The sequence below is a fragment of the Oncorhynchus nerka genome, linkage group LG5, assembly GCF_034236695.1.
Source record: "Oncorhynchus nerka isolate Pitt River linkage group LG5, Oner_Uvic_2.0, whole genome shotgun sequence".
NCBI classification, from domain to species: Eukaryota; Metazoa; Chordata; class Actinopteri; order Salmoniformes; family Salmonidae; genus Oncorhynchus; species Oncorhynchus nerka.
Window position 1 is genome coordinate 60,099,703 of NC_088400.1, and position 17,563 is coordinate 60,117,265.

General features: G+C 43.8%; 1 protein-coding gene across 1 annotated transcript in view; it reads right to left on the minus strand.

Annotated features, from left to right (window-relative positions):
• Positions 1 to 16,105, minus strand: part of LOC115129742 (rho GTPase-activating protein 6-like) — a 78,190-nt gene extending 62,085 nt beyond the window's left edge. The window contains exon 1 of the mRNA XM_029660411.2: positions 15,303 to 16,105. Within this exon, the coding sequence (XP_029516271.2) occupies positions 15,303 to 15,821 (519 nt within the window). The 5' untranslated portion in view covers positions 15,822 to 16,105. The remainder of the gene's footprint in view (positions 1 to 15,302) is intronic.
• Positions 16,106 to 17,563: the final 1,458 nt, after the last annotated feature.

Sequence of the window (17,563 nt, forward strand, 5' to 3'; positions counted from 1 at the left end):
GTGAAGGGGGAACACACTGATAAGGTCTTTGCTCTCTCTCAGGAGCGATAGAGTTAGCTACACTGTGGCCCTCGCTGAGTAATGTCTTGTTAGTTCACTAGCTCTGCATCATCCCTGTGTTTAAATGTGGAGATTCTTCAGCTGCTGGGCTCTGCCTGTCTGACACAAAAGCTCACAGAGTTTCTATCTCCCATCATTGCTTAGGATGGATAGGCCTACAAGAACGACAAGTTAGTCAGGCTCTGTGATCTGTTCAGGTAGGACATATGGGTGCAATGATTGCTGGGGTCTAGCTATATGATGTCATACAGGGGTTGCAGTTAGCTTGTTTTGGAATGTACTGGTAGCAGTGGGGTGCATTTAACTGGATAGAGCTTGTCAGTTAGCCGGACTATTTGATTTAATAAAACTGCCACATGGTTGATGAGTAAGGCGGACTCGGATATTTCTCGACCCACAACTAAGAATTGTTGGTGAGCTTCGTCCGTGTGATTAACTGCGGTGAACTCAGCCCAGTTGGCTGCCACGGAAACCAGAGGTCAGGTCACAGCACTGAACAGACAGAACGGAGAGAGGGAGCGGAGAAGAGAGAGAGAGAGAGAGAGAGAGAGAGAGAGAGAGAGAGAGAGAGAGAGACACTCCAGGGGTGAGGTAGAGAGGTCTGTCTGCCCGGTTGCATGACGGGCCTGCCTGTTGTTATTACAGATACATGTGTATCCGATGACAACATCAGTAAAAGTAGTGGTAACAGTATAATTTGCTAGTGGTAAAAGTAGAAGTAGTAGCATGAAAGTGGCAGTGAGTTAATATCAGCAGTTTCAACATGGCAGAGGTAGCATGCAGATGAGCATATCATATCAGGCTGATGAGTTTAGACGGGGTTCCTCACAAGGGCCTCATGCCTCCCCACGCTGACTTAACCCTCTTTTGACCCGAGCCAATCAGAGAGCTGTCTAGGACAGAACATTGGATCCTATGTTCACCTGGATAAGAACGCACTGAACCATATCACAGGCTCCCTGTGGAGTTTGTTTAGCTATGAATTGATGCCCCAACTCAAACATCTGAATATGGAATCGGCGACATGACAATGTTGCTAGGCATAACCGTCACTTATTCAGCAAGCTCATTCTGTGGACTTGATTGAGTGTCAACATGATCCTATATCGATATAGGATTCAACTGTATCTTCCCGTCTACATCAATCAAATAAAATGTTATTTGTCACATACACATGGTTAGCAGATGTTAATGCGAGTGTGGCGAAATGATTGTGCTTCTAGTTCCGACAATGCAGTAATAACAAATGAGTAATCTAACCTAACAATTCCACAACTACTACCTTATACACACAAGTGTAAAGGGATAAAGAATATGTACTTAAAGATATATGAATGAGTTATGGTACAGAACAGCATAGGCGAGACGCAGTAGATGATATCGAGTACAGTATATACATATGAGATGAGTAATGTAGGGTATGTAAACATTACCCATCGCTCCACAAAAGCCGCGGCCCTTGCAGAGCAAGGGGAACCACTACTTCAAGGTCTCAGAGCAAGTGACGTCACCGATTGAAATGCTATTAGCGCGCACCACCGCTAACTAGCTAGCCATTTCACATCCGTTACATATGTAAACATTATATTAAGTGGCATTGTTTAAAGTGGCTAGTGATACATGTTCTCCATCCATTTCCATCCATTTCCATTGTTAATGTGGCTGGAGTTGAGTCAGTATGTTGGCAGCAGCCACTCAATGTTAGTGGTGGCTGTTTAACAGTCTGATGGCCTTGAGATAGAAGCTGTTTTCAGTCTCTCGGTCCCTGCTTTGATGCACCTGTACTGACCTCGCCTTCTGGATGATAGAGGGGTGAACAGGCAGTGGCTCGGGTGGTTGCCCTTGATGATCTTTATGGCCTTCCTGTGACATCGGGTGGTGTAGGTGTCCTGGAGGGCAGGTAGTTTGCCCCCAGTGATGCGTTGTGCAGACCTCACTACCCTCTGGAGAGCCTTGCGGTTGTGGGCGGAGCAGTTGCCGTACCAGGCGGTGATACAGCCCAACAGGATGCTCTCGATTGTGCATCTGTAGAAGTTTGTGTGTGCTTTTGGTGACAAACCGAATTTCTTCAGCCTCCTGAGGTTGAAGAGGCGCTGCTGCGCCTTCTTCACAACACTGTCTGTGTGGGTGGACCAATTCAGTTTGTCTGTGATGTGTACGCCGAGGAACTTAAAACTTATTACCCTCTCCACTACTGTCCCGTCGATGGGGATGTTTCCTGAAGTCCACAATCATCTCCTTTGTTTTGTTGACGTTGAGTGTGAGGTTATTTTCCTGACACCACACTCCGAGGGCCCTCACCTCCTGCCTGCAGGCCGTCTCGGCGTTGTTGGTAATCAAGCCTACCACTGTAGTGTCGTCCGCAAACTTGATGATTGAGTTGGAGGCGTGCATGGCCACACAGTCGTGGGTGAACAGGGAGTACAGGAGAGGGCTCAGAACGCACCCTTGTGGGGCCCCCGTGTTGTGGATCAGCGGGGTGGAGATGTTGTTACCTACCCCATGTGGTGGGCGGCCCATCAGGAAGTCCAGTACCCAGTTGCACAGGGCGGGGTCGAGACCCAGGGTCTCGAGCTTGATGACGAGTTTGGAGGGTACTATGGTGTTAAATGCTGAGCTGTAGTCGATGAATACATAGGTATTCCTCTTGTCCAGATGGGTTAGGGCAGTGTGCAGTGAGCAGTGTGGTTGCGATTGCGTCATCTGTGGACCTATTGGGGTGGTAAACAAATTGGAGTGGGTCTAGGGTGTCAGGTAGGGTGGAGGCGATATGGTCCTTGACTAGTCTCTCAGAGTACATGATGACGGAAGTGAGTGCTATGGGGCGGTAGTCGTTTAGCTCAGTTACCTTAGCATTCTTGGGAACAGGAACAATGGTGGCCCTCTTGAAGCATGTAGGAACAGCAGACTGGGATAAGGATTGATTGAATATGTCCGCAAACACACCAGCCAGCTGGTCTGCGCATGCTCTGAGGACGCGGCTGGGGATGCCATCTGGGCCTGCAGCCTTGCGAGGGTTAACACGTTTAAATGTTTTACTCACATGGTTGTAGTGAAGGAGAGTCTGCAGGTGTTGGTAGCGGGCCGTGTCAGTGGCACTGTATTGTCCTCAAATTAGTCTGCCTGGGAGCAAGACATCCTGGTCTGCGAAGGGGCTGGTTTTCCTTTTGTAATCCGTGATTGACTGTAGACCCTGCCACATACCTCTTGTGTCTGAGCCGTTGAATTGCAACTCTACTTTGTCTCTATACGGACGCTTAGCTTGTTTGATTGCCTTGCGGAGGGAATAGCTACACTGTTTGTATTTGGTCATGTTTCCGGTCACCTTGCCCTGGTTAAAAGCAGTGGTTTGGCTTTCAGTTTCGCGCGAATGCTGCCATCAATCCAGGGTTTCTGGTTTGGGAATGTTTTAATCATTGCCATGGATATAACATTCGAGATGCACTTTCAAATGAACTCGCTCACAGAATTAGCGTATTCGTCAATGTTGTTGTTGGACGCAATGCGGAACATATCCCAATCCACGTGATCGTAGCCGTCTTGAAGCGTGGAATCAGATTCAAAACGATCCATATTATTATTTCTAACAGTGAGCCAAGGCTCCTATAGACATAACTGAATGAAGGGGGCCTAGTAGTTCTATAGCATAAACAACCATATGCCATTCAGACTACTGTGTGTTTCTGACACCAGTGCCTTGGTTATTCTAGGTAACAACAGGCCTGGGAAAGCAGGGTGAAAAAATAAAGCAGAAATAGCTGGAATTTAGCTGAGTGTGAAGCCAGAGGATTGGGAATTGTGGGCAGTCACCCTTTTTCGACAGGGTCCCATGCATCAATGGACTGGAATTCCAAACAACTCTTCCACCCTTCTCTAAGGCTGAAGCTAGGAAGAAGCCATGGATGAGTGAGGATGAAGCTAGAATGGCTGCCGTGGAAGAGTGAGGCTGAAGCTAGTAAGAAGCCATGGATGAGTGAGGATGAAGCTAGAATGGCTGCCGTGGAAGAGTGAGGCGGAAGCTAGGAAGCAAGGACGAGTGTTGCTGGAAACCAGCCATGGGTCCAGGAAGCAGTAATGGACGAGCTTCATTCCCTCATCTACTATGAAAGTGTACAGAAAAAAAACGGAATGATTCGGACACGTAAAACATAACCTACTGCACCCAAGAACACTTTTCTTTCTTCTTTTTAGGAATGACTGTATTAGGAATGATTGTATCTCAAAAAGTTAAGCACAAAATATGGAATTCTTGGATGTGGGAGTGGTAATCCCGTCTTAAAAGTGATTTCTTACTTCTCCCTCGTAGTGATACTGAGTCTCAGTAGGAACGGCATGCGAAAGGAAACTAGATGCCAAACTTCATGTTCTCGAAAAACAAGCACAAATCATTTCTGCTTATGCCGATCTTATCTCATTTGAGTAGAACTGTACCAATGTTGAGAGTTCTAACACAGACAAATCCTAGATGGAAATTAAAGCACAAGGTAAATGAAGACTTATAGTTGTAATAATTTGCAGTTGACAGTTGTTTTCAGGCTTCTCTCTCCAAAAGAGACAAATAAATTCACATATAAAAAGTCATTTGAAACAATATGTGAATCCCAACCACCAGTAGACTATAGTGAAATGGAAACTTACTATAGCTGGACACACAACTTGTGTGTCAAATAGAATATTTCTTATTAAATTCTCCTGACCAACAGAAGTAGACCTGGCCTCTTAAACACTTCCTTCCTTCGGGCTCATTCTCTAGTAGAGACAGGAAATGAAAACGGCTCGACTTCCTTGGCCTGATAGTCTACAGGTCCTGCTGGCAGAAGTGCCAGCCTGTACAGCCCTCTATTACAGATGAACAGAGGCACAGAGAAACAGCAGCACCTCTAAACTAGTCTTCAGGTGACATGTAAGATGGCAATAACAGTAGAGCAAAATACCTGAGTCTAACTCTCCAAGCTTTGTGATCTTGAGCAAGTGTGTAGGTAGTCAATAAGGTGTTCTATTGAACAGCCACAAACATTGCAAACAGTAATATTGGCTTGATGGGAACGGAGGGCCTCTTCCACAGCCACTATTCTATTTCACACGGGTTGAAAGCCCAGCGGGCTCATTTATAAAACTGTGAGGAGGATTCACGTCAAAAAGGTGGCGTATGGACGAAACACAGAATGTGCTTATGCACAAAAATATTCTGATTTATAACACAGTGCCCACGCACGTTCCACCCCGGTTTCACTTTGTAAATCACAATCAACTCGAAATTTGGCGCACGTGAACAAGCGTCTTGTCCCACCCTTTAACACCCATAGTTGCCTATAGATAGTCAGTGAAAGGTCCCTAATTAATATTCATCCATACTGACTGCATGACAACAATGACCGCAAATCCTCACAGAAAGGCTAAAAAAAAGAGTTCTTGTAGGGGAGGTTGAAGCAATGAAAAAATAATTCCCGATTAAACTGTATAACATATTTGAGGGGCTTTTTTTTCGCCGTTTGTATTTATTATCCTAAATCATGTTTGTTTTGTGTGTGTGTGTGGGGGGGGGCGTTGCGTGCACTCCAGGGAACTCTTCATATATAATACGTGAGATGTAATATTTCGATTTATTTTACACAATGGCATCATTTTCAAAGCGTTTCTCGAGTTTCATCCTTCTGCCACCGGAGTTGCAGTTTCTCATTTCTCCAGTTTATGTGCGCACGTATGGGTCAAAGTGTCCGTGGAGGACCGCACATTCTCTCATCAAGTTTGTTTTTTATAAATCCCAAAGTTTGCTTAGAAAGTGGCATACGCCTTCTTTTGTGCCTACGCAACGTTTATAAATGAGGCCCCAGGTCTATCACTTGTGAATTTCTCCATGTGAAAATGTAGCCTTTCTATATCAGATTGCCACAGTTTATATTCAACAAAATGAATGAATACATTGGATTCATAAACCCAATACCCAGTACAAACAGTCATATCGGAGGATTGTGAGGGTTTGAAATGGCTTAAATCATATACATGCTTTTCCCATGACTGACCACATTAATGTGTGTGTCCTTGTAGGAGAGACTTAATTGGCAACAGACACTGAGATTTGGCAACGAAATTAATGTTTACTTTGCATGTGATTCTATTTCAGTATATGCCCCTTTTTCTCAAAGGAGAGAACCCTTTCCATATAGACAAATAATAAACCAAAACCATGCCCTAAAATTCCATTTGTTTGGTGAAATGACTGCTAATTAACAGTATACATTTCCCACTACAGTTGTGAAACGTAGCAACCAAAACGTTTTAAAACACTGAAAATTGTACAAAAATCCAGCATTCAAAATTACAAACTAACAAAATGATCACCCTCAGCCAGATCATATTTGTCATGGCATCCAACTCCTGTGTCCTTTGTGGCATCCAACCTGCGTCCTTTGTGGCATCCAACTGAACAAACCCACAGTTTGGAATGTTTTCCTCTCCTGACAGGGAGATCAGAGGATGGCCATTTTCATTTCTCCAAGCTGTAAAAGATCATCCTCGTATGAGATGTGTGATGTGATTTTCTACTGCATAAACATTCCACTGTTTCTCTCACAAAGACAGCAGGAGCACTTCACTCTGTGTATCTCCTGAGGGAGCCATCTTGAGATAATGCAGAGGACAAAAGTCAATAGCCTAGTGGTGATGGTGGGCTAGCAGTAGTTGCATAGCCTGGCCCCAGATCTCTATGTGCTGTCTTGTCATAGGAGAAGAGTCCGAAGAGCACAGAGATCTGGGACCAGGCTAGAAGTTGTAGGAATGGTGTGTCAATGTGTCTCCTGATAAACCAACAAATAGTCCCCTTCATACACAAATCCAATAACACGCTATTTTTGCTTCTAGGATTTTCTTTGTCTTAAATCCACTTTCTCAGTCATATAGCATCTGTAATTGACTGATACATCATAGAGATATGAAACGCAAGCAACAACTCTAAAAAACAACAACAATCTGAGCTAGATAGCATGGTGTCGGTCGATAATAACAACTACCGCAACAAATTACATTCTGCGTGAAATTAGATTAGAACTCTAGCGGCAGCAGACCCGCAGACGCAAATCCACGGTTGATTTCCCCAAGGAGAATTATGTGAGGGGGGAATGCTGCTGGTGTGCCATGCAGACGCACTGTCTTCTTTCTCCGGTCAGCTTCAACATTTGATTGAAGTCCGGCCAGGGAACGAGAATTGTCAGATGACATTCACTGAGACTTCTTCTCCGAGCTAAAAACAGAGCTGCGATTCAGCACTGCGTGAAAAAGCGAAGTGGGCAAAGGGGATGGCAGGTTGAACCAATCCAGACGCTACTACACACACTCTGAGAAACATTCCCGGAGATGTCTCTGTCAAGGTCGTCACCCTCCCGACGCATCTTTAAAAACTGTGTGTGTGTGTGTGTGTGTGCATGCGTGCCTGTGTGTGCGTGCGTGTGCGCACGTGCAGAGTGTAAGGTTGGGTAGCTTTTAGGCAAGATGGCATTGAAATCAAAACCCTTTCCTAAAAGATCCCAGTGTGATCCCTCACAATGTGTTGTCAATCAACTGGACTCGCCTAAACAGCACTATAGCTGAAAGACAGACCTCGCGATGACGATACTGAGGAGACACACTCAGCACACGTCCAGTACAGTAATATCTACCTAACCTTCTTTGAACACATGCATCCAGTAAGGCCTGCAGTCTGCGGTCTTTGAACAGGTACGGGAAGTTAGGCCTGCAGTCTGCAGTCTTTGAACAGGTACGGGAAGTTAGGCCTGCACTCTGCAGTCTTTGAACAGGTACGGGAAGTTAGGCCTGCAGTCTGCGGTCTTTGAACAGGTACGGGAAGTTAGGCCTGCAGTCTGCAGTCTTTGAACAGGTACGGGAAGTTAGGCCTGCAGTCTGCGGTCTTTGAACAGGTACGGGAAGTTAGGCCTGCAGTCTACGGTCTTTGAACAGGTACGGGAAGTTAGGCCTGCAGTCTACGGTCTTTGAACAGGTACGGGAAGTTAGGCCTGCAGTCAGTCTTTGCAGTCTTTGAACAGGTCTTTGAACGGGAAGTTAGGCCTGCAGTCTACGGTCTTTGAACAGGTACGGGAAGTTAGGCCTGCAGTCTACGGTCTTTGAACTGCAGTTAGGCCTGCAGTCTGCGGTCTTTGAACAGGTACGGGAAGTTAGGCCTGCAGTCTACGGTCTTTGAACAGGTACGGGAAGTTAGGCCTGCAGTTAGGCCTGCAGTCTGCAGTCGGTCTTTTGAACAGGTCTTTGAACAGGGACGGGAAGTTAGGCCTGCAGTCTACGGTCTTTGAACAGGTACGGGAAGTTAGGCCTGCAGTCTACGGTCTTTGAACAGGTACGGGAAGTTAGGCCTGCAGTCTACGGTCTTTGAACAGGTACGGGAAGTTAGGCCTGCAGTCTACGGTCTTTGAACAGGTACGGGAAGTTAGGCCTGCAGTCTGCGGTCTTTGAACAGGTACGGGAAGTTAGGCCTGCAGTCTACGGTCTTTGAACAGGTCTTTGAACAGGGGAAGTTAGGCCTGCAGTCTACGGTCTTTGAACAGGTACGGGAAGTTAGGCCTGCAGTCTACGGTCTTTGAACAGGTACGGGAAGTTAGGCCTGCAGTCTACGGTCTTTGAACAGGTACGGGCAGTTAGGCCTGCAGTCTACGGTCTTTGAACAGGTACGGGCAGTTAGGCCTGCAGTCTGCAGTCTTTGAACAGGTACGGGCAGTTATCAATGGTCTTTGAACAGGTACGGGCAGTTATCAATGGTCTTTGAACAGGTACGGGAAGTTATCAATGGTCTTTGAACACATGGTCTCGATTGTTTTGACTGGAGAACTTCTCTCTGTAACTTGACTGAAGAATGTACCTCTGGGTGTCTGTCTCTGTCTATGCCAGCTAGACTAGAACACGTGCATTATACAGTGGAAACTGTCTATAGCAGCACTGAGCATCAACCAACCTGTAGCTCAGAGGAGTTTTCCTTATTCAATCTTACACTAACAGTGATTGCACAAACTTAACCGCACCCCTAACCTTAAACAATTGGGATTACATGTCTAAACTTAACCTGTCACATTTCTCGCTTAAATAAACCATTCACATTTGTTTCTGCCCTCGAGGCAGAGCTGCCATCAGAACAATATTGAATATGGACAACTGCAACCTGCCATCCTGTATATCAGAATACTCTGTTATCCTACTGTGACCTTATAGCAGTGGGAAGAAACCATTAGGTAACTGCAGCTAAATGGACCAATGGGTTGCCAGTATAAATCACAAGTAAAGAGGGATGGGGTAACGACGGGGTGCCAGTTTGTGAATACCTCTTTGAGATAACGTCTAGTAACTAAATTAATACATACTTATACTAAATGAGTATGATGTGGACATATCAGTGAATGCACATGCTCCAACCAGAACTATGTGAAGAGTTTCATACCAAAATGCTACATGGCAATTTTTCTGAGATGTTGGTAAATAAGGTTTTACAGGCACTGGGATTCTCTGCCTCAAACCCTATTACAGGGGCTGAGTCACTGGCTTATTGGTGCCCTTCCATGCCGTCCCTAGGAGGGGTGCACCACTTGAGTGGGTTGAGTCACTGACGTGATCTTCCTGTCCGGGTTGGCGGAGATCTCAGTGTGCTATACTCGGCATTGTCTCAGGATGGTAAGTTGGTGGTTGAAGATATCCTCTAGTGGTGTGGGGGCTGTGCTTTGGCAAAGTGGGTGGGGTTATATCCTGCCTGTCTCAGCCTCCAGTATTTATGCTGCAATAGTTTATGTGTCGGGGGCTAGGGTCAGTCTGTTATATCTAACATTGAGTGGCTGCTGCCAACATACTGACTCAAATCTCTAGCCACTTTAACAATTAAAAATTGGAAATGTATCACTAGTCACTTTAAACAATGCCACTTTATAATGTTTACATACCCTACATTACTCATCTCATATGTATATACTGTACTCTATACCATCTACTTCATCTTGCCTATGCCTTTCGGCCATCGCTCATCCATATGTACATATTCTTATTCATTCCTTTACACTTGTGTGTATAAGGTAGTTGTTGTGAAATTGTTAGATTACTGGTTAGATATTACTGCATGGTCGGAACTAGAAGCACAAGCATTTCGCTACACTCGCATTAACATCTGCTAAACATGTGTATGTGACCAATACAATTTGATTTGAGAATTTCTTCTGTCTTATCTGGTTTCCTGTGTGAATTTAAGTATTTCTCTCTCTCTCTCTCTCTCTCTCTCTCTATGAGGACCTGAGCCCTAGTTTCATTTCAGAGGGAGAAATAATCATATTTTTTTCAAAATGCTACATATCCTCATCACTCTCAGATAAATAAGTAGTTTTACACAGTCAAATGTAACACATAAGACAAAAGAAATTGACATCCATATTTAAAATATACATCATTTTTGTTGTATATGTATCATTAAATACAGTAATATGAGATGTTCTATTTAAAACATTTACACTTGACATTTTAGTCATTTAGCAGATGCTCTTATCCAGAGCGACGTTACGTTAAGTGCATTCATCTTAAGATAGCTAGGTTAGACGACTGCATATCACAGTCAAATATACAGGATACGAACATTCCATTCCAGCTAAACAATGGATATATAGCGTTTTGCCAAAAATAAAACAATTTCCTATACACATCTAAAATCTATGAATTGAACATTTGAGAACAGTAATATATTACACACACAGGTGAAGGCACCCATTAGCAATCATTTCTGATGAAAAACACAAATGTGAAAAATAGGTGGATAAAGCATATTGGAAATCAACTCTTCTTATGCTATACTCTACAGAATGTGCATTAAATTAAGTAATATAGGCCTGGATGAGTCTCAGGGCTACTTAGCGACAACGGAACATAAAGAGTAAACATGCAGTATGTCCAGTAATGGACTTTTCCTGTTATAGCCTGACTGAAGCTCCAAGCTGGCGTCTTTAGTCGATGGACTCAATAAGATAAACTAAGACACCCTAGCTACTGCTTTTCTCCTTCTCTTCCCTCTTTTTCTTCTTTCCACTCGGTCACTCTTAAACCATTACTACAAGTGATGTCCAAAAATAGTTCCTGAATGTAAACCTAGTTCCTCACAAACGTCAACACACTGGTTTCACTTCCTGTTAGTGGATCACATCGGAAGATAAGAATTACTTTACTCTGAATCTCTTAGCTGAGGGGTTGGTCGAAATGTTCCATTCGGTATCTTGTGATTTCATTAGGCCTCTCTGACACAGAATCCATGCAGAATCAACACCCACTAATCAACACCCAACACCCACGAAGCGAATCCAAAGATAGGCTGTCAAATGGCAATTTATGACAAGATAAGCAAGCTACAAAACTAAATATGATATGACAACAACATGTTGGAAAAAACGGAAAACACGACAACATGAATCCACGAGTTGTGCTTGCCAGTGTCTGTAGGAATAGACTAGTGGGATACCACTACCGTATCTGAATAATGTGGAGATGAAGAAGCAACCCTGCTTTATCTCAATGATACATAATGTATGCAGTGGTAGGATATCCAAAAACAGAGTTACGACCTTGTTAGTGTATAATATGATAGGACTTTGGAGTGATCCAAAAACCATAAATCCCAAACCACCTTTGCCACTTTCAGTTTGCAATTAATGTTCCCTGTACTCTCAATAGGTGCCCTTTTGGTTTTAGGCTGGGTTTCTGTATAAGCACTTTGTGACATCTGCTGATGTAAAAAGGCTTTGATAAATTCATTTGATTGATTTATTGATTGATTGGTTGAATTCGGGATGGGAAATTACACACCCAGGGAGGCAACACCCAATTACACCCAGGTAGACGATTGATTGTAGACTTCAAAGGAGTCTTCTAGAGATATTAGATAGCAAATCAAACAAACTTTTCCACACACTAACTGAATCAGAGACCCACAATAATTTATATGTTACATCATATGCTGTTGATGTCAACTAGTTTAGAACCTCTGGTAATGATGAACTACCTGTCCTTTCCGTTGCCATATGCCTGACAAACCCAGTAAACCTGAAATGCTGGATTTGGGAGTGAGTATTTTAAACAACTTGGCACCGTCATAAGATGCCACCTTTCCGACAAATTTCTGCCCTGCTAGAGCTGCCCCCCCGGTGCACTGTAAGTTGCTGTTATTGTGAAGTGGAAATGTCTCGGAGAAACTACGGCTCAGCCGTAGCAGAACAGGACCACCAAGTGCTGATCGCCACCAGTGGACTCAGGAGCAGCGGAAACGCATTCTCTGGAGTGGTGAATCACGCGTCACCATCTGGAAGTCCGACGGACAAACCTAGGTTTGGCGGATGCTAGGAGAAAGATACCTGCCCGATTGCATTGTGCCAACTGTAAAGTTTGTTGGAGGAAGAATAATGGTCTGGGGCTGTTTTTCATGGTTTGGGTTAGGTCCCTTAGTTCCAGTGAAGGGAAATATTAACGCTACAGCATACAGTGAAAGGGCCTTCCAGTTTGGGGAAGGCCCTTTCCTTTTCCAGCATGAAAATTCCCCCATGCACAAAGTGAAATCCATACAGAAATGATTTGTCTAGATCGGTGTGGAAGAACTTGAATGGCCTGCAAAGAGCCCTGACCTCAACCCCATCAAACACCTTTGGGATTAATTGGAACGCCAAATGCGAGCCAGGCCTAATCGCCCAAAATCAGTTCCCGACCTCACTAATGCTCTTATGGCTGAATGGAAGCAGGTACCCGCAGCAATGTTCCAACATCTAGTGGAAAGCCGTTCCCAGAAGAGTGCAGGCTGTTATAGCAGCAAAGTGGTGACCAACTCCATATTAAGGCCCATGATTTGGAATAAGGTGTTCGACAGGCAGGTGTCCACTTACTTGTGTAGTGTAGCTCGAAGGGATAATACCAGTCACAGGTAAGATACTACCTCTACTCCTGCATCCTAGAGCATCGAAGTCACCATAGTTTAACTGTCAGCACAAAAAGGAATCCTTTCTGTTGCCTCTGTTTAATGGATTTAAATATATATTTCATACAATTACATTACATTCAATCACATTCAGGCTTGTTGGAAATTCCCACCATTCACATTGACTGAGTTTCCTGAATCATAGGTCTATGTCACATTCATTGCCCTGTTTGGGGAACAACAACATAATGGGGAGGGGTCCGCAAATCGTGAGACAGCTCATTTGTTTCATGTGTCTGTCTTTGAACCCGTGACAGTTCAGTTCACACTCTTGAGAACCAACTCAGTGCCATCAAAACTCGTCGTCACGTGCTGCCAAAGCATCGCTACATGAGCTTAATTCCAGGGTTAACGCTAAGCGGGATCCTTGGGATGTCCCAACAGTAGCCCTAACCTTAACCCCTACATTTACCCTAGAGCTCCCCAACCCTGTTCCTGGAGAGCTATCGTCCTGTAGGTTTTCGCTCCAAAACCAGTTGTAACTGATTCGGCTTATCAACCAGCTAATTATTAGAATCAGGTGCGATATATTAGGGTTGGAGTGAAAACCTACAGGATGGTAGCTCTCCAGGAAGAGGGTTGGAGAGCCCTACCCTAACCTTAACCATTTTAAATTTAAACTTCAGGTATGAGCGTCCCAAGGATCCCGGATAGCAAGGAAGTCCACAAGAGATTCTGGGAAAAACATCATTATACCTTTCAACTAGACTGGAGCATGTGGACAGCATGTGGACAGCTGCCAAATATGCGGCCTATGAAGCCGCTGCTAAAAATAAGTCCCAAGTATGTTTTTGTAAGGATTTCATTATGGGTCTGACTGCTGCACACACTCTGCAGACCCTGCTACATGCACGCTTCATTTGGAAGGCCTAATATTGCAGGTACTCTCTCCTTTATTAACTGTAAAAAAAAATATTAAACGAACAATCTCTAATTATTAAAAGACAAGAAATGGAAATAAAAACACAGAAAAACTCCGGACCGTTATACAGTGCCTTCAGAAAGTCTTCCAACCCCTTAAATTGTTACACATTTTGTTGTGGTACAGCCTCAATTCAAAACGGATTCAATCTTCTTCTTTTTCTACCCAACTACACACAATAACACCATGATGACAAAGTGAAAACATGTCTTTAGACATTTTTGCACATTCATTGAAAATGAAATACAGAAATATCTCATTTACATAAGTATTCACACCCCTGATTCAATGCATGTTAGAATCATCTTTGGCAGCGATTACAGCTGTGATTTTTTCTTCTTCTGAGTAAGTCTAAGAGCTTTGCCCACCTGGGTTGTATAATATTTGCACATGTATAATTTGTTTTAATTCTTCGAGGTCTATCAAGTTGATTGTTGATCATTGCTAGACAGCCATTTATAAGTCTTGCGGAGATTTTTTTAAGTCGATTTATGTCAAAACTGTAACTAGGCCACTTAGGAACATTCAAAGTCGTCTTGGTAAGCAACTCCAGTGTATGTTTGGCCTTGTATTTTATGTTATTGTCCTGATGAAAGGAAAATGTATCTCCCAGTGTCTATTCCGTTTATTTCTATCCTAAAAAAAACTCCCGAGTCCTTGCCGAAAATTTGAAGAGTGGTACTCTTTGCCCCAAACATACACATACACATTGCAGTTTTATTTTAGTGCCTTATTGCGATCAAGATACATGTTTTGGAATATTTTTGTTCTGTATTTGTGTTTTGTATTTATTAGGGATCCCCATTAGCTGCTGCTCTTCCTGGGGTCCAAACACACCAATGCACGCACCCACATTACATATCAAACTAAATATAAAACAGTGAATTATGTTTGTACTGAATGAGCTAAAGATAAAACAGTACATCATATAACATCCCTACACCACCACATATCCAGAACACAAAACGTTTAATAATACCACTATACAACAATATCACAATGTGTGCGTATGCATGTGTGTGTACTTTACCACAACAAAGGTATTGAATACTTATTGACTCGAGACATTTCAGCTTTTCAGTTTTCATTCATTTGTAAACATTTCTAAAAGCCTAATTTCGCGATATTTGTGTAGGTCAGTGACACCAAATCTAAATTTTAAATACAGTCTGTAACAACTAAATGCGGGGAAAAAAGTCAAGGGGTGTAAATACTTTCTGACGGCACTGTAAATCTTCAAAAGCTAAAGTAGGTTGTCATTATATCATTCCTCTTAAATACCATGAATACTTTTTTTTTTATTGCGTGGAGTGCACGCGTCGTCATATTTACCTCCGACTTCCAAACGATATAGGCGTGAGAACTGGACTGTTGCTGCTTCTTCTGAAGCCATCTCCGCGGTGAGAATAATGTGTTCGTGCTCCCAGTTGGAGTGACGCTGGGGCTCCTCACCAGAAACGGTAAATCCCACGCGGTATTCCGCTTTGTGCCCCTCACAGTCACGTCATAGTCAAAGGGAAAGTTTGATGTCGGGGAGATGTCCAAGGGTGTGGAGGGACCAGATAAAGACGAAAGGGGTTGTTTCACCCTGAGATTTCTGGAACGGGGATCTGATTTCAACGCAACCTGGTGCTCAGGGGAGCTTGGCGAGGATGAAAACGCACCTGCATCCTCAACGCGCAAACCCGGTAAACCCAAGCGGTCCCCACGGGTTCCATCTGTCTCTGTGCCACATTTCCTTATAATATCAGGGTCCAGGCTCCGAGTTTGTCGCAACTTCCTTTTGGAGATGGCTTTGGAGGCTGGAGTGGAGCAGGAGAAGACGTTCAATATTCCTTGTCCAGATGACATCTCTATCTCTATCCCTCTGCACAAACGCAGTAGCGTTTAAAAAAAAGTTTTCTCAGAAGTTTAGTTTGAGCCCCATAAAGAACCAAACAACGAGATAAGTCCCATCAATATACTCTGACAGTGAACCCTTGGTCCACGTGTTTTTATGATGTCATCGCCAGAATGAATGCCTTTGCTTCAGATAAAGCGAGAGACAGACAGCGCGCAAATGTATCCAATTCTCTGTGCGGTGTTATTATGCATGCAGCTCAGCTCATTCCCAAACTGTAGTCAGAGCGGACGGCAGGATGAGAGATGTTTCGCAACTGATGACCCTCGCCGCCGCTCCTCTAATCCGTCCAATGCGCTCCTGTGGCGGTTAAGACTGCGCTCTCATGTTGCTCCAATGAGCAAAACCAGTGCATACAAGTGTCTTCCCCGGGGCTTTACCTGCATCTTTCAAGTTTGTACCATACATTAATTGTATAGCCTGCATATGTTGGGCCTATGTGATGCATAGGCCTATAGCTGCATAGCCTAACTTTCACTTTGTTGAAATAAAGCACAACTAAAGCTGTCCGATTGAGGACATGGCATAAAGATTCATCATCGACCTAAAACCATAATCCATAAATTAGGATTAATCCTATAGTCTAGCCTATTTTACTATTATTCACATTTTGTTGCATTTACATTGGGGCACACTTGTGTCATACTCGCTCAAAATAAATATCATGGTCTGATTATCTTTCTCTCTGCATTTTCGCACCACAAGTTTCTCAGAAGTCGTGAGAAAGACCGTCAGGCACCGCAATGTTGCTATATATGGGTTAGCTGCAGTGCAGCACGTTTGGCCAGAAGGAGCTCAGATTTGGCGCTTCCTTCCAACCCAACTCTATTAGTGTTTCCATTGTAAATGGACATTTCGATGGTGTCTTTTGAGAATCTCAGGGTTATAGGGTCATGGCTTCCTCTTTCTATAATTCTCTCCGCTTTCACTCTCTCTCTCTCTCTCTCTCTCTCTCTCTCTCTCTCAATTCAATTCAAGGGGCTTCATTGGCATTGGAAACATATGTTATCATTGCCAAAGCAAGCGAAATAGATAATAAACAAAAGTGAAATTAACAATCAAAATGAACAGTAAACATTACACTCACAGAAGTTACAAAATAATAAAGACATTTCAAATGTCATATTTTGTCTATATACAGTGTTGTAGCGATGTGTAGTACAAAAGGGAGGAGCCCCAGCGTTTTCAAATTCTTTGTGGATCTCTCTCTCTCTTTATCTCATCCGTTCCCCCCGTCTGTTTTTAGGCTGGTCAAATCTGACTGAGCTGTTATCAGTGTCATGCAGTGTAGCTTCATAAGCAGCTTTATCAGGGCAACCCCCTCCTCCAGTCTCCCATGATGCAGCATTTTCCCCATACCTTCACACACACATACACGCAGGTACACATGCATGCACACATACACATGAATGAAGGTACGCATGTATGTACACAGAAAGGCAGACACACACACATACACACACACACATACACACAAGCAAGGCAATTATTCATCCCTTCTCATCATTTTGGGGTCCCGAGTGGCGCAGCGGTCTAAGGCACTGCATCTCAGTCCTAGAGGCGTCACTACAGACCCTGGTTTGAGTCCAGGCTGTATCACAGCTGTCAGTGATTGGGAGTCCCATAGGGCGGTGCACAATTGGCCCAGCGTTGTCTGGGTTAGGGTTTGGCCGGGGTAGGCCGTCATTGTAAA